This window comes from Camelus bactrianus, chromosome 30 (assembly GCF_048773025.1).
Source record: "Camelus bactrianus isolate YW-2024 breed Bactrian camel chromosome 30, ASM4877302v1, whole genome shotgun sequence".
Classification (NCBI taxonomy): Eukaryota; Metazoa; Chordata; class Mammalia; order Artiodactyla; family Camelidae; genus Camelus; species Camelus bactrianus.
Genome location: NC_133568.1, coordinates 8,478,658 through 8,504,611, shown reverse-complemented (window position 1 = coordinate 8,504,611; position 25,954 = coordinate 8,478,658). Strand labels below are relative to the sequence as shown.

Sequence of the window (25,954 nt, the reverse complement as noted above, 5' to 3'; positions counted from 1 at the left end):
GCAAAACAAGCTGCACCTAAAAGAAAAGTCCTTAGAAAGTTCCTAGCCAAGGAGTCTAAGAAGGAGAATGTGCGTGGTGGCCAGGTGAAGAAAAGAGACGTGTGAGAATGAGGTGTAGGGGAACGATGTGTGGGTGTCCGGGATTGAGGGACAGGAACAAACCTCAAAAGACGCAGAAGGGAATCTGCATTTTGGTAGAGCCTGTCCAATAAGAAAACAGCTTTTTCATCACATACCAAAATATTTATCAAGATGAAAACTGATATTTACAAATAAGAAAAAATACTTAAGGGAATATGTATGCTGTATTATTGTATCTATATATCTATATAGATATATATCAAACAATTTGAATAAATAGAAAACAGTCATTTTCAAAGCATCTCTTGGGAAAGATAAACAAATACATCAACCAGGAGACAAAAATCTATACAAAAAAGTGTCATCTTTAGAAAAACAGCTTTTTTATACCAAAAACTGTGCATCTTTTCTTTATAATATCATAATTTAGTAAAAAGAAAAAAGTCTAAGATGACAGTGTAAATGGAAATAAAATGCAGCAATACACACTAAAATTTTAAGTTTAGGCATTAAATCATTTTTAAAATAAAGCAGCAGGGGAGGGTACAGCTCAGTGGTAGAGTGCATGCCTACCATGCATGAGGTCCTGGGTTCAATCCCCAGTGCCTCCATTTTAAAAGTAAATAAATAAACCTAAATACCTCCCCTCAAAACAAACAAAACATTAAAAAAATTAAAAATCAAACAATAAAGCTGATTCAATGTCTATTTTGTACTTTTCCCATTATATTCATCTCAATTATTGAAAATTTAGCTGTTACAGTTTCCAAAGAGGGAATAAGGTTCTAAGGACTATGTCTGTTCTTACATCATACTGGTAAGTGACAGGCCATTCTGCCAGCCATGACACTGATAAAGAGTTAATTCTGAAAGTATAATATTCAAGATTATTAGAGTAGTTGAAAAGCTGATCACATGAAAGAAAATTTAATTTCAACCTCTTACCACTAACTACAGAGTCGGGAAAACTTGATTCAAGAGAGGCTATTCAAAAGATAATTCAAGTAATTTATCTGGATATTGACGGGAACCTATTAATAAAGAAAATAGGGCACTTGAAAAGGTCACCATCTTTCAATTTATCTTTGTATTTCAGGGACAAATTTACAACCTACTGCTTTAAGGATTCAGATCTTAGAGAACAAAACTAAAATACATGCACTACATCTACAAAGAACATAAAAATCAAATATGACTTTAGCTAAATCCTCATGTTTATGTACCCTGCTAAAGATACATCCATTCCAGCTTTCTGATTGTTCCTCAAAGTAGTCTATATTTTGCTATTTTCTAAATATTTCTCAATTTTTAATAGTTATGTCATATAAAGAAGAATCTCCACCTTTTTTGTTAACACTGGTATTTTCTATTTCCTTTTTAAATACTACAACAAAACTGAAAATTATCCGGAAGACATCTTGTAAAGTCTTTTATTAAATAACAACTATATACTAATACCATTCATTCCTTTGTAGAAAAGTAGGTTTCTTGACTTAGGAACACCTAGTGTGAATTAACCTGTAGGGAATCACTAATATAACTAATATAATATGATCCTAAACAGAGTAACAAGAAACATTTCTTTTTTAAAATTTTTATTTATCTAGGTTAATTGTTACACTTCAAATGCACAGTAGGTAAAAGATATAGAGAAAATGCAATCAAAATTTAAATCACAGTCATTTGATAACATTCTTCCCAAATCTTAAAGTTATAATGTGAATAAGACTTCATTACCAAAGAATACACTTCCTTGCAGACTATTATTCCTGCATTTTTCAGGACATCTTCTAGTTTACACTGTGGTAATTTATGATAATATGAAAAGATCCACTCAGTACTAGTATACTAACAGTTTGGTTTCAATCCCCACTAACTTTCCTAAACTTCAGAGGAATTAAAAACAGAAATCAACAAAAAAAAAATGAAAAGTATGGAAACTCAGAAGTTATTCATACTGTTTACAATTAATGCACTAATACAACTGTTCTAGATAAATTAAAAAGACAAGTTTCTTATCTGTACAATGATTGAGGGCATAAATGCCATTTTTGGAGAAGATTTTGAGAATTATTCTTTAAGAACAATTTTCATAGAACAAACTTAGTAATAAACTAATAAATTTTCTGCTTAATAAATTTGCTGAAATTGTTCTGATGCTGTATTTGCTGACAAGTGGCATTCCACAAAATCTTTTTCATTGTGCCTTCACTGTACCATTTAAATAATACAAACAGAAGAGAGGATAGCAATACAAGCTAAACAAAATAAAATAGGTAATTATTTTAAAAAATCAAGTAAAATAATTTGCCTATAATTTGTTATTCTAAACAAATGATGTAGCATGAAGCCCATTACCATCGTTCCTATAAATTTCATATAACTGTACTATTAGGCAAATTCAGCTACGTATTAAAAATGAAAATTATCAGTAATATCAATTTGGGTACTTTGCTCAACAAAAGAAATCACTATAACCTTATTAACAGCAGATTTAAGACATTTTAAATGATTTCATTTCTAATATTGATTTGCATACAAATTTTAATAAATCTTACGTAAATTGAGCTATACCTAGCTATACCTAGTAAGGAATGACAAAGAAAATGAAGCAAAATAAACTAGCTCTTGCATATTCTTTTACTCAATCTACTATTAAACAAACGAGAGGTCCCAAACCTTTACTTGGTAATTTAAAAAATAACTTTTTTTCTCTTTAATTTAATCACCCTAACTAGTATGTGGGCAACCTTTTTTTCCTGCACACATTCAGGAAGCAATGAGTGGATATATTAATTACCTGAATCCATTAAAATCCCTGTAGACTATTGCATAGTTATCTATCTCCAGCAACCTGTCAACTATAGCACTAATAAAAATACAGAATTAATTGTTTCCGAATTCTGAAAGTGGGTGCACATACATGCACACCCCTTGACACTAGGCTCATTCCTCTGACATGGTAACAAATAATAGGCTTTTCTCTTGGAGTCCCAAAATGACAGATCCTTTGTTTTATTTCTAAATTAAAATAAAACAAAACACTTCATGCAAAATATTAAATCTTAAGATTTTAACTTTACTGTGTTGCATACTAAATTAAAATTTTAACTGAGCTCTTATTACACTCAATTTCAATAATGCACAAAAAGTATGCATCAATGTAACTGAAAACAATTATTATCTAATAAGAGGCTCAAATAACCAGATAATTCTAATCTGCTGGTTAAATTCTCTTAAAATGATTAGGAATCTAATGTCCTAAAATGCTGAACTAGTACAAACCAGGCAGAAAACAGTCTATAGACAGATTATCAGAAAACACATTTACCATTAGTGCCCCTCTTAAATACCAGCAACTAAATTCCACATATACACATTAGGGAGATGACACAATCCAGATAGGGGACTATACTCTTATGAAAGGTATTTCAATCAATTCTAGATTAATGTTACAGATTGAAAGAAGTTTCTGTCCAGCATTAGTCCTTTATATACTACAAAAAAGTTCAAACAGGCCATACTCCTTAGCCTTCTTTAAATTCTAGGGAAATTAAGGGATGATCACTAGGCACTTCCAAAACAGTACCTACATAAAAGTGCCTACATAAGCCAAAAGTGATTCCCATTTCTTAGCATTAGTATGTATAAGTACTATAATTTTAGGAACACAGATTTTGCCTCAGTGAGAGTTCACTAGTCCACAACAGCAGTCATGTTAAGGAAAAAAAGTATTAAAACTACTCCAAATACTTGATACTTCTTTAAATGTCCATAATACAAAAACAAGTTTTTCTGAAAGAGGAATTTTTAAACTGTGCAATCTGGAAAACGTGTACTCATTTTAAAGCACAACTCATATTTAAAAAAACCTTGTTCTTCAAAACAACACTCCTTAAGACAGCAACACATTTTCAAGGCACTGTGAGAAACTAAAAATCAGGATAAAATTTGTATATATGTGTCTCCTACAAAATTATTCTTAAGGTTAAACTCTCCAAACCACAAAACGTCAAATTTTACTTTTGAATAAATTTTAGTATCTTGGCATATACTCTGTGAATTAAATCAATATATTCTAGTGTTCCTTTTCTATCAAAACCTCTTTCCACATCTTTATCCAAAATTATGTAGAAGAGGCTTCCCAAAATTATGCTTAACTCCTTCTCAAATATTCAAAATGTTACCTTGAATATCAGTTATTAAAACCTGTGTTTGGTAATTCCATCCAAGTGACACTTTTCTCTTAAAAGTAAAAGAAATCTGTAGACCTCCTACTCAATTACCTAATAACAAGAATTAGAATACATCTAGTCAATACTACTTGTCTATAATTTGTCTATATGTTAATCTTAAAAGACTAATTTATGTTTTCCATTTTAAAATAAAAAGCATTTGACTACATGCTTAATATATGAAATATTAAATCATGAGACAAAAAATAAACCTGTTACACTGCTTGAAGGCAGTCTACACATGCAGAAAAAAGTAGTCATGTAACGTGCTGAAATTAAATTATTTTCTTATATATAAAAGTCCATGTCTAGTAAAATCTGTGAAGACAGAACAAAGTTCCCTGAAAACATCTCAAATTCAAGTAAAAATTACAGATTAGTTAAAAACCTGTCAGTCACCCAAAACCAATATGCTCTTCCCAACTGACATAAAACTTAATTAAAAAAAAAAAATTAGCTGAAGTAATTTACAAGGGCATTTCAGAGAAAAATCCATCAGTTATAACAAACTATATATTTTATGGTGAAAATTTATACTAACGTTATGTAAAAGATTAGCATATGTTAAGAAATTTATTCCAAGTTGGTGTTCAAACCTTACTCTCACATGTCAAATATTAAGTTCAGGAAATCTGGTAGTCTTTATACAATAAAGAAACTTCTGGTCTTTTTCATCAATTCATAACATATATTCTTAAGTGAGAACTGAGTATATTAACAAGCCTTTCCCAAAGTTAACTCCCAATTCTCATACATCAAGTTCTAAAAAGAAAAAAAACAAATATAGTTATTTTTCAGTTCAAAACTAGAAAAGCAAAATATGTTGGCTCAGTTGATTACAGTTACTGTACATAGTGTAAATATCTGAGTATAGAACTAAACAGAAAGAGTGGTGACTCTAAGTTTTTCTAAGTTACTGGTAAATTACTAAAATAAAATAAAGGTCTTTATTGTTTATACAGTTGACCCTTGAACAACGTAAGGGCTGGGGCTCCCCCCGACCCACCCTGCACAGGCAAAAACCCACACAGTTTGACGTTCTGTGGTTCCGCATCCACAGATTCAACTAAGCTCAGATCATTTAACCCTATAGTACATACTTAGCAAAGAAAAAAATCTGCTTATAAGTAGACCCATGCAGTTCAAACCCCTGTTGTTCTAGAGTCAACAATACATGAAACTCCAAAAAAACTACCTACCTTACTTCTTACAAAGAATTAGATCTTTTCCAAAGTTGCAACCTCATTAGATATTAAAATTAACTTTTTTCATATTGAGAAGTTATTAAGTAATAAATTTGAAGGGGAAAGACTACTAAAATTTTACTGTAAGTAAATCCAGTTAAAAGCACAATTTACACAAAGTTAGCAAAGTTATATATTGCTATTAAAATTCACCTTAATTTAGTTGTTTCTCAAATTATTTCTACCAACCCAGAAAAGATAAAATACCTGTATTTTCCAATCCTAGGCCACACATACAAGCATCTATCATGTTGCAAAACTTTCAATGCTGTGCTGTTTTTCCCCCTTTGGTATGCTCCACGGGCCCTTTAACATGCCAAAGGGCCATTTATTTTCAGTCCAAGGATTGAAAACAAAATTAAACCGGTAGTACAGTAGCTAATACACTCAGTCCCTAGTAATTTAAAAACCCATTCAATACATACCCTTAATAGAGTGAGCGATTCATCTGTTATCTTCTAGAGGTACCCTTTACATGAGCGTACCAGAATATTTCAGTGGATGATGTCTGCCAGGTTATTGGCTTAGGCACTGAGCTTTAAGTTAAAGCTCAAGATAAAAATTCATCTATGTAGCAATGAAAAATACTATTTTTCTCATGCATGAGATCAAACTCTGGTCTAATCTGCTTTCCCTACAGTATCTTGCATAGTGTGTACACAGTATATATTTGCTCAAAAAGTAATTCATTCTTTCTGTATACAAATGCCATTTAGTATTAGAATTCATTAAAGACTAGCAACAACAAATTAGTTCATTAAATATCACATGAAAGAGTGCTACAAAAATGTTCATGCAATACATTCACTCAAGACCTCCAGAGTGGGATTAATTACGTGGTTCTTCCCACTGGTTTTAGAAGGGAGGCAACAGTGTTTGTAGAGAATAAATGCTGAGACTCCCATGGAATTAACTACTTACCTATCTGGATTCACTAAGATTCCCTATTTTATATCTTACTTATATTTTTGGCATGAAAAAAGCATAAAGTTAAGGACCACTCTTATTATCATATATAGCTCCATATTCCAAACATATGTAACAAAACTCAAGCTAAAACTTATCAAGTTCTGCTGTTTTAAATACCTAATTTTTTTATAAAGAGACAATTTTTTTAAACATCATCAAAAGAAACAAGGGGCAAAAAGCATATTCTTTCTTACACAATCCAAAAAGCGAGAGTTAACACAACTTTGTGATAAGTTCAAAGGCTGTTCTGTAACATTCCCAACTTCAGCAAAATTAAGTGGAAGACTGTAATGAATCTTTTGAGAATTCTAATACACTGTCAACATGCTGACAAGTCATGTAAGAACCAAAGGGCTGCTGTGGCCCTTCCTGGGAATCAGGCATCTGCATGTGAGCACCTGATTGGGTGACGGGGAAATTCTTTGGCCAACTAGGTGCAATTTAAGTTCCCTGGGTTCCAGTGGCTGCTTGTTCTCTTCGCCAATGTCAAGGCGAATTAGCTTTTCCATCCACAGACGGAACTTCTCCTCTGTCTGCCTCTGCATCATGGCCTCTTCTAGGACACTGCCTATGCAGTTCCCTATCACACACAGCACCCCTGTCAGGTAATCCTGGAATTTCCCTGGGCGTTCCTTCAGATCCCCCGGCACAACGGAAGTCAACTTTAAAGACACTGAGGTCATTTTTGATAAAACATTATTAATTCAGAAAATTGTATTTTTATTAAGACATGCTTACTCAGGAAAATGGTATAAGCATTATTAAGAACAGTCATATAAGATACACCATTGATAAGGACCACTTAAATTCACCAACCAAACAAAAGTAAGAAATTCTGAGAAAAATAACATGACACTACCATTTTTCATAGCTTCACTATATCTGCCTGGGATTATGTATTCTGTTACTGTACAACTAACTATTAAGTGCTTTTCAACCTTTGCTGAACATAACCTGGAATGGTTTAAAAACCTAGGTAGGCTCCCAGGCATTGGAGGTTTGTTTTGGTTTAAGCTCTCCAGGTGATTTTAATGTACAGCCTTGACTGAAAACCACAGTTGTCTCGAGTATTTTCAGTTTGACTTAAAAATTCTAAAAGTTGTTTTGACAGTTGACTCATATGAAATCAGTATACGGTAATCCTCAGCTAATTGATTTTTATCAAACACTCTTGTTGTAAGTTAAAAAAAAAAATTCCTTGTGGAAAATTGCACAAAGGATATGCACAATCCGTGTAAAACTCTGGGTCAGTTTTTTATAAACCCTGGTCTGTGCAAAGGTACTAAAAGGTATGCCTCAAAAAAAAGTTTTGTGGTTAAGTTTTGGATATGCTACAAACTATGTCCTTCCCCTCTGGGGAACACATAAATGGCTCTGAGTTGTCCTGCAGTAAAGAAACCTGTTTCCACATGACCCAGCACTTTCCAAATGTGTTAACAGTGTAAGCTATTAATATCAAGTCCAACAGTGGTTTCATAGGATTCCAGTTTAGGACACGCTCCTCCATATTCACTGTTTTATCCTTGAACTAGGCCAAATCAGCCTTGGTTTGGGTCCCATATACTTTGGGTTTCTAATAAAATTATACTGAATTCTTAATTTCTTCGAGGAGCTATTAAAAACGTTACCTCCTCAGAGCACCCTTGGCTACACCATCTAAAACAGCTTTTCTACCCCATTCCTAGTCAATCTTTACCTAATCTCTTATATTCTGCTTTATTATTATTCATAGTGTATATTCCTACCTGAGAGCATATGAAGAATTCATTTATTATCTGTCTCCTCCAAAAAGATTAAGTTCCATGAAGGCAAGGATTTTTCATTCACTGTTGCATTTCCTATGCTGCGTAGTAGGTGCTCAAATACTTGCTGAATGAATGACTGACTGATGAAATCAATCAATCTTGGTTTTATGCCAACACCTACACAAGAAGTCTTATAAAGAACTGCCCTACGAAATGCTCTATCATACAGTTTACTTTATCTCACAGTGGCTTTTTATGACTATGCAAAAATTTTTTTCCAGGTCTCAGTATCAAGAAAAGCGATATTTCCCCTAGACAATGAGAACTGTTTATGTCATGCCATCTCTTTTCAATGCCTAAAAGGCTATGGAACAATTATTTAGCCCAATTCTACCTAGCAAACAAAAATCTCACGAAGTTTATGGTTACCAACATTCCCTCTGTTTTATTCCTCTTCCCTTGACTACTCCATTCAATCCCCTTTCTTCACACATTTAATAAGTAAACTTCCTCAAGAAGGACATACCTTTCCCCAAAGTATAATGTATTTAGCTTATGGGAAGACTAAATGGAATGTAAAGAATATTAAAACTTTCTTTAAAAAGTTTATCCCCATTATAAGTGGTGGATAAACTTAAGTGACTAGGACAGAAGATCAGATGGCTACTTTGATGTTTCAGACTATTAGGTTTATTTGTTTTTAGAGGAAGTACTGGGCATTGAACCCAGGACCTCCTGCATTGCTAAGCACACGCTCCACCATTTGAGCCATGCCCTCCCCTAAGCAAGACATTTCGAAGTCTTAAAAAGAGAACCCAATTATACAATTGTCAAAACCAAAAAAAAGTGTACAACACCAAAAGTGAATCCTAATGTAAACATGGACTCTGAGCGATGATGATGTGCCAATCTAGGTTCACTGATTTTAACAAATGTACCATTTGGGGGGGAGGCGGGGGGTGGATAGTGGAAGAGGCTGTGTATATGTTGGGAAAGGAGTAAATGGGAAATCGTTCTGTACCATCTGCTCAATTTTACTGTGAACCTAAAACTGTTCTAAAAAAATATATTAAAAAAAAAAAACAGGGAGCATATTCTCACCTTAAACAAACATATGTCCTTTTATTAACACTAAGATATAACCTACTTTGAGAAAGACATATCAAAAGCAAAACTTATGCTTTTGCATATACAAAGTTTTTATAGGCACTCACTTTTGGAAATGTTAGGGAAAGCAGGCTGAAAATCATACCTTGGTGCTTTAACACTAGAGATGCCAAAGGATCTCCCACCAGTAAGATTTCAAAGCTCCTAAATTCATAGTGACATTATCCAGACATTGTAGCATAGAGAAAATCACTTTCAAACAATGCATGCTTTTAAAATAATCACTTAAATGAAGTAAATTTTTTAAAGTTATGTTTATTAATTAATAAAGAACTGTGCTATGGTTTTTATAACTAATTTTTTAAAAACTGGAATCCACTGTTCAGAACTTGATACCCATTTGCCAGTAACTGAAGCAGACCACCAGTTTCACAATGATTTTTAGCTATGGGAGACTTAATATATCACTGCTTCACAGAGTAGTCTCAGCCTGGCTGCTCACTGTCATCATGGGGGAGCTTTAAAAATGCTGATGCCTTTATGCTACGTGAAATAAGTCAGAGAAAGACAAATCACTCATGATCTCACTTATATATGGAATCTAAAAAAAACTGAAACTCATAGAAACATAAGAGTAGTTTGGTAGGTGTGGGTGGGGGGTGTGGCGAGGATGAGCAAAGGTGATCAGTGGGGACAAACCTCTCCAGTTATGAGTGAGTTCTGGTGACGTAATACAGTATGGCAACAACAGTTAACAATACTGTACTGCATACTCGAAAGCTGCTGAGAATGGATCTTAAAACTTCTCAACATACAAATTGTAACTATGTGGAAGTGACAGATGTGTTAACTAACCCTACTGTGCTAATCATTTCATAACATATATACTTATTAAATCAACATGCTGTACACCTTCAAGAATGGGGTCTGGGCCTCATAAGTTTTAAATGCTCGCCAAGTGATTCCACCACGTAGCCAGACTGAAAACTACATAGGTATTACCTGCTTTGTTTGCCATTTACTAAGCTGCAAACAGTTTTCACTGTTTTCAGGCAGCTTTCACCTGATTACTCCATCTCAGTGCATTGTTATCAATGTATTTAGTGAATCTCCTAAGTAGCTACCAAAATACAATCAGATTACAGAGGCGTAAATTGGAGACGTGAGGCTTTCAGCCACTTTATATTCAACAGAGGTCATGGGGTTCCTGATGTGGGTTTGGGGTCTTATCTTCTACTATGAGTCCCCACTGCTTAAATTAATATTAAAAATTTTCCAAGTAATTCAATCCCCAAAAGGTTAACAACCATCACAAATCAGTAAGAAAAACAAATGTAGTGAGAGGAAAAAGTGCAAAGAATATGAATAGACAGTTTACTGGAAGAATACAAATGGTCAAATATGATTTTTCAACTTCACTAGTGATCAGAGAAATGTAAGTCAACACTAAGATACAATTCTTCCATCATCAGCAATATTTTAACAAACACTCAATACAAAGAATAAAATGAGATGAATACTCAAGCTCCTGGGTGGTATAAACTTAATAAAGCCTTCAAAAGTAGTTTGGCAGTAAGTGTCAAGAACCTTGTTCACACTCTTTCCCATAAAAGTAAAAACTAACAACAACCCAAAGGACCAACATTAGGGAAGTTATTTTATAGTTAGCTAAATTATTCAAAAGCCATATATGATTTTAAGGGAGAATACTGTGTTTTGGTTAAATGCTCAAAATGCAATGTTAGAGGGAAAGAAAGAAGTCTACATAGTATAATAAATTTCACTATGTATTATGGAAGGCAACATACTTAAATGGTAACAAAAGCAGAATTGTGGGTGATTCTAATCTTCTACTCCACATTTTTCTATTTCCAAAATTTTCTACAGAGGATTTACTACTTAAATTTCTTTTTTCATTTCCAAGTAAGAGGTAACTGATTAAGCATAAGCCTCTACCTTAGAAAAACAACGAGGTAAAATGAAGCTTATCCTGATGAACTTCACTGCATAAATGTGCATGATGAGTGCTGAGTGCTGAGATCCTGGTTTCAGCTGGGGCTGAGCGGCTCTGGCCTGACCACATGGACTGAGAATGCAGACGACCTTACACAGCTAACCCTCAAAAGCTTCCCCAACATTCTCCAAAACAGACCAATTACATTTTCTAAATGCAAACCAGCAAGACAACTGACTCTTACCTACCAAGATGGACACTATTTTGGAACCTAAGTCTGAGTGGGCATTTACATGGTGGACTAATAAACCACACAAAAGCAGGCCATCACAGCCAAGACAAGATGAAGCTATCCAAAGTTTATTCTATGCTAACTATTTATGAAAAACAACAGTTACTGGAAAAACTTCTCCCCACTGCCCATGTACACTGATGCATGTAAGTAGGTCTGTTCAGAGAATTAATTTTTTGAATTGAATGAAGTCTGATGTCCATTACTCATATTCTCTAAAAATCAAAACTTATCTGCAGATCTAGTCTCAACTTAAATTTTCCAGAGACACAGAGCCCCCAACCCCAAGGAAATAATGCTCTATTAATAAAGCCACAAAGAGTGATTAATGTACAAAAAGATTATCTATGAAGATAAATGAGACATTTGATAAAAGCCTTGAATACTCAAGACAACCACATAGTACTTTCACATTGATATCTACTGCAAAATACTCTATTTTTGCTCATCTCTAAGTCACCCAAATGAAAGAACTGCCAGAATTATATGATATACCTCTAGATACTTAAAACAGCAATATATTTTCAAAAACTTCAAGGAGAGAATAATCTAGTGTGGATACTAAGCTGCCTGTCAGTTAAGTGTTAACTAAAAAAACCAATAACAACCCTTCAAAAAACAAAACAAAAAAAACTTCATAAACATCTATTGTCCAGATATCCAACTCAATTACTGAGAAGCATTATGCACTGTTAAGTCTACAGCATTAATTATTCTCACTCTTTAAAAGAAAATGCATTAACTGTTAAATTATTTGCCATAAGAGAACATTTAGCATAATTTCTTCAATGTTTAAGCTGTTGCCAAACAAAAGCTTATAAATAAAGCATTTCTGAATTACTAAATTAGTTGTTGTACCTTGAGTAAAGTGTAACAAGAATCGCTGTAAAAAGTTGGTTTCCACTTGGCAAAAAGTTGTATTCAAATTTCAAATTCCAAGAGGTTCTCTGTTAGGCACATCCAGTTTAAGTTCACTTAAATGTCCAACGTTGTTACACTCATGTTCCAAGTCAACTCATAATTTATCCTGTCTTTACAACTTACACAACTTCTCAACAACTGCCTGGCTGTAAGATGGAGTATATCCCCCTGCCCCCAAGTCAGAACGTGACCAAACTGAGGTATCCATAATTATGACACTACAAACGCACAATGTCAAAACTTTTCATGGTAACAATATGGACAGTTGAAATGAATCTCCTAATATTTAAACATAGGCTGTTCCATCTTTGCCACATTGCGTGATTCCAGGAGAGACCATTCATACCTGCTTACGTGAACAGCACCTCCTGAAACTGTGCCATGCACAGCCCAGGCAGTCAGTGTGGTGGCCCTGCACCTTGCCTACCATTTGATTCTCCACAATTACCTTAGAAAACTCTACATGTTTTCTAAAGCCATAATCTTACTAAATGAAGAAACTAAAGATTAAGATAATTTACTTCGGTGTTTTGGTTACTATACAATTTAGAATAGACAAGAAACAAACCATGGGTGTTTCAGAAGTTTTAGACATTCGTCAAGGTAGCCAATTAGCAAACAGGTTTTGGAAAATACAAACAAGGCACACCTAACCTACGTGAGCCAAGCAGGGAGAACGCCTATGAAGACATTTCTCACGCCATCTCTGCAATGGGGTCTATCTCCAAAGAGAATTTTGTTCACCCACCTTCTCCCTTTCATAAGAAGGCAAAGTTTTGAGCAATTACACAAAAATCTGATTAGCGAGTAGAATTAAGCACTGTACCAAGAAATCTATCATGATCTTGATTAATAGATTAGAACAGGACGTAAGAATGCATAAATAATTTTACAAGTATTAATAAAGCTTTCTTAAAAATACTAAATGTAAAACTGAGATATACCTAGAATCTGCCTTAGAACAACCCTAAAATCTGCTTCTTTCATGCAGTCAACTGACGAGCATCAATTAAATCACCTGTCTGGTAATTTTAACACAAGAAACTACCAAAGGAATTCAACAGATATTAAAACAGTAAGCATTTTTAACTGTTAAAAACTCATATTTAATAAGCTATGTGGATGAGACTTATAAGTTGAACAGCTATGAAATCATTCTTGTTACTGAGTTTCTGTAAGTTTGGTTAGCTATAGGTTTAATTAGCCAAAATGACTTTTTGCAAAATATTCTTTGTATATCAGCAATATGCTGTCTTTGTGTGTAGAAACAGAAACCTTTCAGAAAACTGGAGGAAAAAATAGGAAAGAAACATAAAATTTTGAAAACCCAAACTTTCCCCTCTTTAATGTAGCAACAAACAATGCTGTCAGGATCTGTTAAATGCCGTGTAGTTTACAGACTGTTCTTAACCGTAAGAGTCTCCTCAGTGAGAATTCACCCAGTTAAGATTCATTCCTAACTGTCAGAGTCTCAATAAGAATTCACCCATTCAGACCTCACCTTTTTTCCACTATGAAATTTCAAGACTGCCTTCACAGGACTCAGTACCAGATGTGATAATAAGAAGAAAAAAGATATGTCAGACATATAATAATCACAGACCCTGATGCCAATAAAAGCAGGAACAAGCACATTTCTATCGAACTTTTTAAACTTGGGAGAAGTTAAGGGGGAAATTTTCCAAAAGACATTCCTTTCAATGCGAGTGACAACTAAGAATAGAAAAATGTGCCACAAGGTTAACTAGCTAATCATGCACTGAACTGGGGGAAACACGGAAAACTACTGTTTTTAGGAGGAAGAGTTATTAGAAACCTTTAACGAGAAATAGAACATGTTATTTCAGACACCATTAGCTCGAGTGCAGTGGCTACATAATAAAGCAAGGTGCCTATTCCTGAGGAAAATGTATTTAGTAATAATGCTGAATAGTGAGCATTAAATCTAAGCAGTACTAAAAAGGCAATGATGGGAGTTTAGGTAATGTGTTACAGAGAAAGAGACTTGTGAGAAATTCCATTACTTAAAAATAATCCTGTCTCTGTCATTAACCATTTTATTTATTTGTTTGTTTGTTTGTTTGCTGTATGCTAAAGTGCACTGGAAACCTCAGAACAGGTTTTTTTTTTTTTTAAACTGGTCGTGTCTTGTTAATACACTGCAGTCTTCAAATTTACACAGAGCTGCAGGTCTCCTGGATTTTTTTCAAGTGTCACTCATCTAACTGGGCCTGACAGCTGAGAAATGCCATCAGGTGCTCTACAGTCAGTTTAAAAAACATCCTCTACCTGGTATCTCTGCAGTGATTGTCTTGCTGCTCCCTGAAACCTCTTCATCATCATCTGACGAGCTCGTGCTTGAGTCACAAGTCAGGTCACTATCACTGGTACTACTGTCCTGCAACAGGTTATATTTCTTCCTCGCAGCAGCCTCCCGTTTCTGCCTCAGTAGCCTGATTCTTTCCTTGTGCTTTTGGCTCCGATGACCTTTGACCTTAGCGACTCGGCCATTCTGTTTATCACTGGATTGCCGGTTTTTCTTGGCAGCCATGGTGGATGTTTCACTTTCTGATCGGGACCTGCGAGACTTGCGCCCAACTGTGGCACCAGACACTCCAGAAGGGTCTCCTTCTACCGCCGTTTCCGCCTGAGAGGGTTCATTCTCCTCTGCAGAAGACAGTGTATCTGAATCGGCCAGGTGACCACTAGAGGAAGGGGAAAGCATGCAGTGATTAGAGGAGTCACTCTCATAAACTCGGCCGGCTGTCGGCTTGTCGCTCTCCGTGGATGCCAACTGAGACTCCGAGGAGTCCCGTCTCAGCTCCATCAACAAGCAGGGCATTGAAGACAGAACTGCAGAATCCACCACACCGTCCTTCTGAGCTTGAGATTCCAGTTCTACAGACCCGTCTTCCTCCTTAGCTGTCTCTGGTTCAGATGTTTTTGGTGGGACTTCAGACTCAATGAGTTCTTCAACTTTTCCCACTGCCTCCTCCATCTTCATTTCAGACTTTCGAGTTAAATCATGGAGCAGAGTCTAGGAAACTATGTGAAAGATGCAACAGGAAAGCAACCTGTACAAAAACACACAAAATCAACAAACAGAAATGGCAGATTATTTAATCAATACAACATGCCTACCTTTCTAAGTGCGTAGCAAAAGTTACTATCATACAGGCCTTTAAAATACATGTATCTATTATCTGCTTGAACAGAAGTCAAAAATTCAAAGAACTTAGTATGATTAAAATCCTGGCATACATAGCTACTAAAAATGGCACAGTATTAACCAGTTACTGAACTTGCAAGGTCAGCAAACAACCAAACAAGGATTTTCAACTTCTAAACTTTATTTAGTGTTCAAGAAAGGGATCCTCAAAACTCTGATATAATTAATATGTATGTTTTAACATTAATATAAATGAAAAAGAATGCCTCAAAGAAATTTGCCTAGAACAATTTAACTGGAAGGATTACTTTTACATTGAAATTCTCAAAGAAAGGAGGTGGGAGGGCGGGAGGAGTTACAGTGAAGTGACATCAAATGTACACTTAAGTTAAAGGAAAAAAAAATCAATTACGTGCATTTGGAAAGTAAGCAACAAAAAGTTAATTGTACGCATCAACCTGTTTGCCATTCCTCTCAATAGAGGTTGCTCTAGAGGGACATTAAGACGAAAACCTTAATCTGCTGTTTTCTCAAGTCCTTCCTAGTTCCCATGAACTTCTCATCATGCTGAATATAAGTCTAGTGTTTCAACATGTTTTACTTTATAAACAATAGCCAGTAAATGCAGATCAACTACTTTGTGAACCCAGAAAACCTCGTACACTCTATCCTATGAATGACTTAGCTTGAAAGAAAACATCCTGCACACATTCTCCACCTCTTAGGCTGACTTTAGAACCTGACATCCTTCCCCCCCTGTGTGTGCTACAGCTCCACTTAATCCTAGAGAAACAGGACATAATCTTTAACCACAAGAGTTGTGACTTATACACTGCAAATTTCATTAACTGGTGGTTTTTAAGAGGATGCTAAGAATGTGCAAGGCAAGTAAATATCTCATCCCAAACAACTGATGTTAAAGAAGGCAATTATCATACTGTCCCACAGGTCACAGGCAGACAGAAACATTAAGCTAGACAGTATGCTCGTCAGGTACAACAAGACATGCCTGTCACTTCATTCCATCGAGTTACTTGATAGTTCAATACGTGGTAGACAGCAACTAGAAGATATCTGAAAAAAGCCTTTTATTGATCTAATATGATCAGGCTACTTCTTGCTTACTACAGACATAAATGGTCTATATACCTGTTTTTTGTTTTTCAGGTCTCAGCTGATTAAACAGGCATTCTGATGAAGTTTCCTTAACACATTCATGAAAATCAGAACATTCATGACCACCAGGTACATTTATAAATTTAAAACAATCCCATTTGTACCCTATTTCATAAGCATATTTGCATCATTACTGATTTTTGACCTAAATGAAAATAAGCATAAATGTCATTCCTAAACCATTCCAAAAGGAATGTAAAACCACTGAAAGCCAACAGAGGGAGTAAAAGTTAAACCAACAAACTGCCAGTATCATAAATGAAGCATGCTGGCAATACAAACAGGAAATAAAGTATCTGTAGATATGCAATACCTCCAGGTATGAGGAATAAAATGAGATTTGCTAACGGAATAAAAATGAGATTCTTTTGTAAAGAACAAAGTTATATATCCTGGAATAAAAATTTTTCTTAAAGCTGAAATATCTAAGAAATATACTCAAATGAAATTAATGTCAGCCATGCATGAAACACAAGCATCAGAAGTCTCTAATTGTTAAAAGCAGAAGTCACAGAACCTTTTTAAAGTACATAAAATCAGGTTGAAAAGTAAATTTGTTAAAATGATCCTTAAAACTCTTGTTTCTTCAAGTAAATAAACTGTGTGGGCAGCACAAAAGAATCGAGACTTTTTCCTTGTAAGAAAACATAACAATTATCTCTGTCTTTCAATACGACACATCAACCAAACGATTATCTTTCATAAAGTATTAAGATTTACAATGACTTCTGCTGCCTAAAAAAGCAACCAGTATTGAGGTCAAAACCACTTAAATATGCCCAAGTCAAATACAAACATTGGCATCAACCATAAACAGGACACCGGTTAGCACATCATGGTGTGTCCATACAACGTGGGCATAAGGAATGAAAACGTTCTTATAGTACAACAAGGAGCAATTTCCAATGTTACAGGAACAAAAAGGGTACACTGTACCATTTGTGTAAATAAAGAACAGGACCATATCCCAGTTTGCAGATGCACAGAAATCTCTGGGAGTATACTTAAGAAAATGGTAACACCAGCTGCCTTGGCAAGCAGAGTGAATAAGGAAACAGGAGTCAAATACTTTTTACTGTACGTAATTTTGTAGCTCTTGAATCTTGTATTCCATACAAGTATTACGTATTTTAAAAAAATACATTCCAATATAAAAGTCCACTGACAAGTCTTCTGAAGAAAAAGGGGGTTGTGCTTTAGAAAAAAAGGGAGTGGTGCTCATGACACCAACTACTATTTAGGTCAAATTTAATCAGTGAATTCTATTAGAATTTTCCCCCACAGTGGAATTTTGTTATAATTCATAAAACATAAGAAAAAAAGTCACAGAAAGTGAAAATACAAGCTCTGACAGAACTCTCTGCAATGGAATAAAAATGAAGTGCCAAAAACACAAGGGGAAAGATGTCATATGTACAGATTAATCTTCCCAAACAATCAGATTTACTGCATGTATTGTTTTTGGTCAGGGAAAAAGGTGGGATCTTCCAGGTAGAGGTAGTCAAAAGTAGTTGGCAATAGAAAATGATAAAATTATCAAATGGGAGTTGTATCTTTGAGATAAAAGGGTCTCGACCCTCTGGTTTAATGTTCACAGTGAATTTACATTCAAGTACAAAACATACAACAGGAAGCATTTATCCCATCAGAAGAGCATTTCCCCCAATTCTCCCTGTTCTTCCCACCAATCTAAAAGCAATCCCCTTCTGTGTATACATATGTACATTACAGCTCATCCCCTCTCATCGCCCTAGAACCTTACATTACTGGTTATTCCTTGCCACTCATCAACCTCTCACACTCAACCAGACCATCCATTCATTAATTCATTCATGCATTCATTTAAAAAAAAAAATCCTTCTTCTACCTACCACTTTTATCTCACATCTTCTCGTCCAGGTACCACTCTCTTCTTTCATAGCCAACCTTATTAAGAGAGTAGTCTAAACTCCCTTCCTCTATTCCTTACCTCTCACACTCCCTCTCCAACCAAATTCCATCTGACATCTGCTTCTATCAAACCACTATAACTGTTCTTACCAGGGTCATAAAGACCCCCACATCTCTGAACCCAACAGACAAGAGTTTGGCCCTTATCTTAATGTCCAAAGCAGCATTCTATGCATAACCATCCCCTCTCCTCCTTAAACTGTCTTTCTTTGGCTTCCAGGTTTCCCTGTTCTGCCTATTCTTTTTCAGCCTACTTAGTAAGCTTAACTTCCTCTATCAAACCTCAGGAGTTAGTCCTAGGGCATCTGTCCTTTTCCCACCCACAAAAGTGACCTACTCTACACCCAGTTCCTACTACCATGCCTATACTCATAATTTTGTTCTCCATCTTAGACCTTCTCTGAGCTCTATAGTAGTCCACCCCAATATCCACTTGACATCACTTAGATTTCACAAAGGCACCACAATCTCTTCATTTCCAAAACCAAATTAGTCATCTCTGAACTATCCAACTCTGCTTCTTCTCTAGCTTTCCCTAGCTCAATAAACAATACTACCATTATTTCAGCTGCTCATGTCAAAAACCTGAGAGTTACCCTTAACAATACCTTCTCCTTTATTCACTGCATCCCATCATCCACTAGCTCCTATCAAGCCTATGTCCTTAGACTATCCTGTCAACCTGTCCACTATCTCCTGTCAACCACTCTAAACACAACCTCCATCACTTATTTTTCAGTGGAATAACTGACAATCAACCCCTGTCTCTCTGTACTTAGTCTTGTTCCTACCCTCCAACCTGTTCTCCATAAACAGGAGGCACAATAATATTTTTACAAGGCAAATATAACAAGTTTATATGAGAATTATTTTTTTAGATTTCACATAGCATTTTCAAAATGTCCTATAAGGATAGGGGTAGGGGTGGGGATGACCAAGAGAAGAGTAGTTAAAGGCAGCTTGAGCTTCTTCTGATGTTTTTCTCTCCCCTTTAAAGAGGATTATATGCAATAATTTTCAGAGCCAGGCTGTTGATTCTGGACAATGAAAATGCAGCCCTGTTTTATTAGCCCTGTACTAACTAAGAAACTAAGACAACAGAAGACAAGGACATGTAGATGAGCTAAACCATGGAAAGGAAGCAGTATGCTGCCCCCCTCTGAGGAGACAAGTAAGTGTATAAGGCTGAATGAAGCTACTGTGAAAATCTGGAGGGAGTCTGTGTCATACCAGACCTCCCTCTTGATCAGCAAAGCCTAATACAAGGTGAAAAAGAAGGCAGGTTTGGGGTTTTGTGAAATATGGAGACGGGCTTAACACATGCTATAGAAAATCTGACAGAGAATAAAGCTACTAAGTACAATCATTTACACAGTGTGAAAAAGAATTCACAATACTCAATTTTCAAACTATGTAGAAACCATCAACACAAATTTAAGGTGGTTACTCTTTCCTCCTAAAAATCTCAGTTCATATCTCCAGTTTCATCTTAGGCCACTCACACCCTAATTCTCTACATTCTACAAAGAACGTGACATAAATAAAATATTGTTTCCTTGAGGTAACCTGGAGCACCTTACAGACTAATAAGATCCCTGTTATATACATATTACACACCTATTTTCCTTCAAGACACTCTGCATAACTGTCGTTAAGTAATTAAGTGTCCATCTCCCATACATAAGGACATATAAAGGTTTAAAGGAAAATAACAGAAAAGTATAAAACCACTCCCCCTCTCCAGTTGATTTACCTCTATAATTAACAGACAAAACAGACCTTAAGGCAAAAATTATTAACAAAACAAAAGGTGTCATTCTAACCATGCATGGTCCAAAGATAAACAGTGAGAATCTACAGAAGTTGTCTTCTGACTGTACATTTCCCAAGCGGAAAGCAAGTCATCAGCTAGGAAGACGAACACGGTGAAAGAGGGAGGGGGAATAAGACGTCCAGGTGTGAAGCAGCAGTGAGAAAGTGAAGAAACGAGGGGAGCAGAGTATACGACTTCCAGACAATAAGGTCCCACTTAGAGGGTTGTAGCCGCAAATTTAAAGTGAGACTGGTACACATGGATATGTTTCCTCCATTCAAGTTCAGCTGTATAAGTCCAAGAGCAGAGGTAGAAGCTGGATTTAACCAGAACTGCGGTTTCACCAAGCAAGTAGAATAAAGCAAGAAAATGCAACCGTATGTGCAAGGATATGATTTTAATGATCTCATCAAGAACGTACAGGGTAGCAAGGATGTGGTAGGACCAAAAGAATGGGCATTCCAGTGAAGTAAGGGTAGACTGAACTGGAAAAACAGCAGGTGGCAGTCCAACAGCACTGTCAGTGAAACTGAGATAACAAAAGGGTTGCAGTTATTGGTAACCGACAAGCTCTAAAATAGTGCTACTCAAAGTGTTGTCCCTGAGTGACTGCACTGAGAGAAGTATAGAAATTAAGAGTAACTGATTAGAAACTTACAGCAATTTGATATTGTCATGACAACCAAACAGCACTTCAATTTCCTACTATCTGATTTTGACTGTATTTTACCCAAAAAAAATCTACCAACAATGGACTGGAAATAAAAATATATTGGTCCTTTACAACAGACAATTCAAAGAAACATAAATTAGAAGTGGGGCATGCCCTGAGGATCTGCCAGTTTGCACTAACAAAGGGGACTCATTCAATCTGGAGTGGAGACGGCCACACCTATGCCAGAGGCATTGTAGGTGCAGCTGACAATCTTAGCAGCAAGCAAGCAGGGCAGTCAAGGGTTCTACTAACCTGAGGATGTCAGTCATGAAGGAATCCAGCATATTCTTGGCTGAGGCTGCATGACTATACAGAGGAGATGCCAAAGGGTCCAACAAAAAGTGAAAAACCAAACAGACTTGAAAATGGCCCAAACTTTAAAATGTGCTCCCCGATCCATACATCAGAGAATAAAAATCCTTACTGGCAGGTGTCTGGGCACAAATTCTCTCCAAGCATTTGCTGACCAATAATCTATGCTGCAAAGGAGCAACCACTAGAAGGCCAGGCTTAAAATTTTAAATAGGAAAAAACTTAAACAGGAAAGCAGAGACATCAGCAACAACACACTGCAGGAGCGACCTCACCAATCTACCCCATTTACCCAAATAAAGAAACAGCAAAAACACTTTTTCCTAAGGGAAAAATGAGAAGAATCCAAAGTTGCTAGAAGATATTATCTAAAATGTCCAGTATTCAACAATAAAGAGACTTCTGAAGAAACAGGAAAAGTGACCTATACACAGATTAAAAAAAAAAAAATCACTAGAAAAATGAGTATCCTCAGATGTCAGACTTAGCAGACTTCAAAAGAGTTATTTCAAATATGTTCACAGAACTAAAGAAACATATTTTAAAAATTACAGGAAAGTATGATAACAATGAATCAACAAATAATTTCAATAAGACAAGAATCATTAAGAGGACCAAATGGACATTTTGACCATTTGAAAAAAAATTCACTAGAAGAGCTCAACATCAGATTCAAGATGGCAGAATAAAGAATCCCTCAACATAGTGAGAGCTCAACAGAAATTACACAAAGGGTAGAAAAAGAGTAAAGAAAAATGAACAGAGCCTCAGAAACTTACAAGACAACATCAAAAATACTAATGTGTGTAATAGGAAACCTCATAAAAAGAGTAAGAAAAAGGTAGAAAAGATATTTGAAAAAAAAATAGCCCAAAACTTCCTCTAAATTTGATGAAAAACACGAATCCACACATTCAAGAAGCTCAACAATGCCAAGTAGAATAAACAGAGGTCCACACAGATACAACATAGTCAAACAAGTGAAAGAAAAATCTTGAAAGCAGTAAAAGAAAAATAACTCATCATTAACAAGGAAACCACCAATTAGATCAACAGGTGATTTTTCATCTGAAACACTGGAGGCCAGAAAGTAGCAGAATGATATTCCAAGTGCTTGGGGTGGGGAAGTTGGGGGTGGGAGGAGGCAGGACGTGGGGAAGGGGAGTGGGACATGGGACTATTAATTAAGAATTGTACACTCAGCAAAACTATTCTTTCAAAATGAAGGTGGAGGGAGGGAAGGATAAAGGAACAAAGAAAACTCCCAGATAAACAGTGATTTAAGAGATTTCATTGGTAGCAGATCTGCTTTACAAGAAACAATAAAGGAAAAGTCCTTAGGCTGAAAAGAAATGACACCATACTGTGACTCAAATCTACAAAAAAGAAATTCCAGACAATGAAAAGTGTAATGTAAGTATGTAAGTCAGCATAAAAGACTTTATAAATAATTTTTACTTCTCTTATTTTCTTTTAAAAAATACAAGATTGTTAGATAAACAAGATTATACTATACAGCACAGGGAAATATATACAAGATCTTGTGACAGCTCATAGCAGAAAAAAAAAATTTGACAATGAATATATGTATGTTCGTGTATAACTGAAAAACTGCTCTACACTAGAATTTGACACAACATTGTAAAATGACTATCACTCAATAAAAAAATGTAAAAAAAAATACAAGATTGTACAAAGCAATGATTATAACACTGTATTGCTAGGTTTACAATATATTTAAATGTTACATGTATGAAAATAATATCATGAAAGGGAAGGAGGATATGGAGCTCTCCCATACTGGAGCAATGTTTCTGTACCTTATTAAGTACTAATATGAAGAAGACTGTGATAAATGAAGATACAGATGTAATCCCCACAGCAACCACTAAGAAAATAACTCCCAAAATAAAGCTAAAAAACAACTCCCCCAAAGGCACCTCTGGTGGTACAGAAGAAAAACAACAAAAATGAGATGTTAGAAAATAAATAACAAAATGGCAAAAGTAATGTAACCATATTAATAATTACATTAAATATGAATGGCCTAAACACTCCAATCAAAAGGCAGAGATTGTCAAACTGGGTAAAAAAGATCTAATTGCATGCAGTTTGCAAGAGACAGATCTTAGATTCAATTGTATAACAGGCTGAAAGAAAAGAATGGAAAAAGATATACTACGCAAAGAGCAACCATAAGAAAGCTAAAACATATTAGTATCAGACAAAATAGACTTTAAGATAAGAAATATTGCTAGACACAAAGAGGGACACTTCATAATGATACAAAAGTTAATATACCAGGAAAAGACAAAAATTATAAATGTATACACTACTTATAAATATATATGCACTTAACAAAGGCTCAAAATTACATGAAGCAAAACTAACAGAAGATAATTCAATACTTACAGTCACAGATTTCAATTTCTCATTCTAAATGAATAACACTAGACAGAAAATCAGCAGGAATATAGAAGTCTTGAACATTATTAACCAACTCAACCCATATGACATATACAGAACACTCTACTTCTTGGGTGGTTACTGGCATATATAATTGAATACAGGGTAATCCCAATTAAGATGTGGTCTACAGGAAGAGTAAAAAGAGAAAAAATCAACTTTGATTTGAATTAGATAATGCTTATAAGAACACAGGCCTCAAAGGAAAAAAAAAAAAAAAACCCCAGAAATACAGGTTTGGACATTATCAGTATAAGCAGAAGCGACAGATGAATATATCAGCTTATCCAGGGAGAAAGAGTGAACAGAGAATAGACTTTAATAGTCTTTTTTTAAAAAAATGTGAACCAGTTGCTTTAATGTATAAACTGGTAGGTAAGAAAATATCCTTGGAGAAAAAAATACATAAAGATATCCATAAAACACACCCACAGAAGAAAGTTTTCCTTCTTGCAGTGTATTCTTGGATGTTTAGTAACTTCCAAAAGACTTAGAGTTGTAAGAAAGGAACATGATTAATGCGGTCTTAACTAAGACCACTGCAGGAAATCCTCCTGAGGATTTTGACAGAGCAGTGTATAAAATCATTAAGCACCCAACATAAGAAAGGCTTGCCTTTTATGGCTTTCAATTTTACCCCTTGTGAACAACCATCATTAACCATCCTATAACACCATGATAATGACACAAAAATGAATAAATTGACACTGTACTGTCCTTCCTGATATGACAAATGCAAAGTGAAGTCATTTGCTATTACAAGTTTACTGTTGCTACAGGCACTTTTCCGTTAAAACCACAAGTTGACACAAGCACAGACAATTAAGTAAAACTGCTTCTAGGCAAGATTTTGCTCTACAGTCAAATAAAATGGGGCATTCTAATTGCTAGCACTCCCGCATCTGTTAATGTCATATCACCAGCCTAGAACTGCAAGAAATACAAGCAGCTAATGCCTCTAGTATGATCTATATGAACCAGTTAACTTACTCTGAATCTCCACATGTAGAAGCCACAGTACTAGATAATTTATGAATTTCAACTTTGTCTCTTACACAAAACAATACTCTGAACTAAAAATGGCTTTCTATTCAGACAAAAAGGCAGCTTTAAAGAGGGTCAATGCTTAGTTATCAGCTACCACACCAGGAACTGGGAAATGTACAGTACATTCCTAGTGGAACTCAGAGTCAAAGGAAGAGATAACTGAATAATCACACAAATAAATATTAAATTTATTCTGTGGTAAATCCAGCAGTGAGAAGGTATGTTGGCACCATGGAAGGAGAAAAAGAAGAGGAATGTAACATTAGCCTAGGAGATCTAGGAAGGTTTCCAAAGGAGTAAATAGGAAACACTGTATCAGGAGGGCGACACAGATTTGAGCAGATTTGTACTTCAAAAAGACCACTCTGGCTGCAGAGTAGAGACTGGATGGAAAAGGGGACAAGGGTAAATGTCATAGAACAATTCAAAGGCAAGGCAAAAAATTACAGTAGCTCTAGACTGATGATAGCAGCAAGAGAGATATGGACAGATCTGAGAGATCATAGAGCAAACATGGGAGGAGAGAAAGGCAAGTATCAAGGACAAGTCTTTGGTGTCTGGATTCTGGAACTACACTGATGGCAGAACCAATCACTAAGGGAACATGAAAGACCTGTGCAGTGAATGGAGAGGGGGAAGGGACATCAAGAGTTTGTTATTAGGCGTGGGGAGTTTAAAGTGCCTTTGAGACATCCCAATAAATGACGAGGAAGCACTACGATATTAATATTTAGATCTAAAACTCAGGAGAGGTTGGG

The 25,954-nt window shown here is 35.5% G+C and overlaps 1 protein-coding gene and 1 non-coding gene across 5 annotated transcripts in view; one reads left to right on the top strand and one right to left on the bottom strand.

Annotated features, from left to right (window-relative positions):
• Nucleotides 1-25,954, bottom strand: part of ARK2N (arkadia (RNF111) N-terminal like PKA signaling regulator 2N) — a 67,263-nt gene that overhangs the window by 27,911 nt on the left and 13,398 nt on the right. For all 4 annotated transcript variants that reach the window (XM_010961407.3, XM_074355421.1, XM_074355419.1 and 1 more), the window contains exon 2: nt 14,838-15,622. In XM_010961407.3, coding sequence (XP_010959709.1) covers nt 14,838-15,552 — 715 coding nt within the window. In that variant the 5' untranslated portion in view covers nt 15,553-15,622. The remainder of the gene's footprint in view (nt 1-14,837; nt 15,623-25,954) is intronic.
• Nucleotides 620-692, top strand: TRNAG-ACC (transfer RNA glycine (anticodon ACC)). The gene has a single exon. It is a non-coding gene; the product is annotated as a tRNA-Gly (tRNA).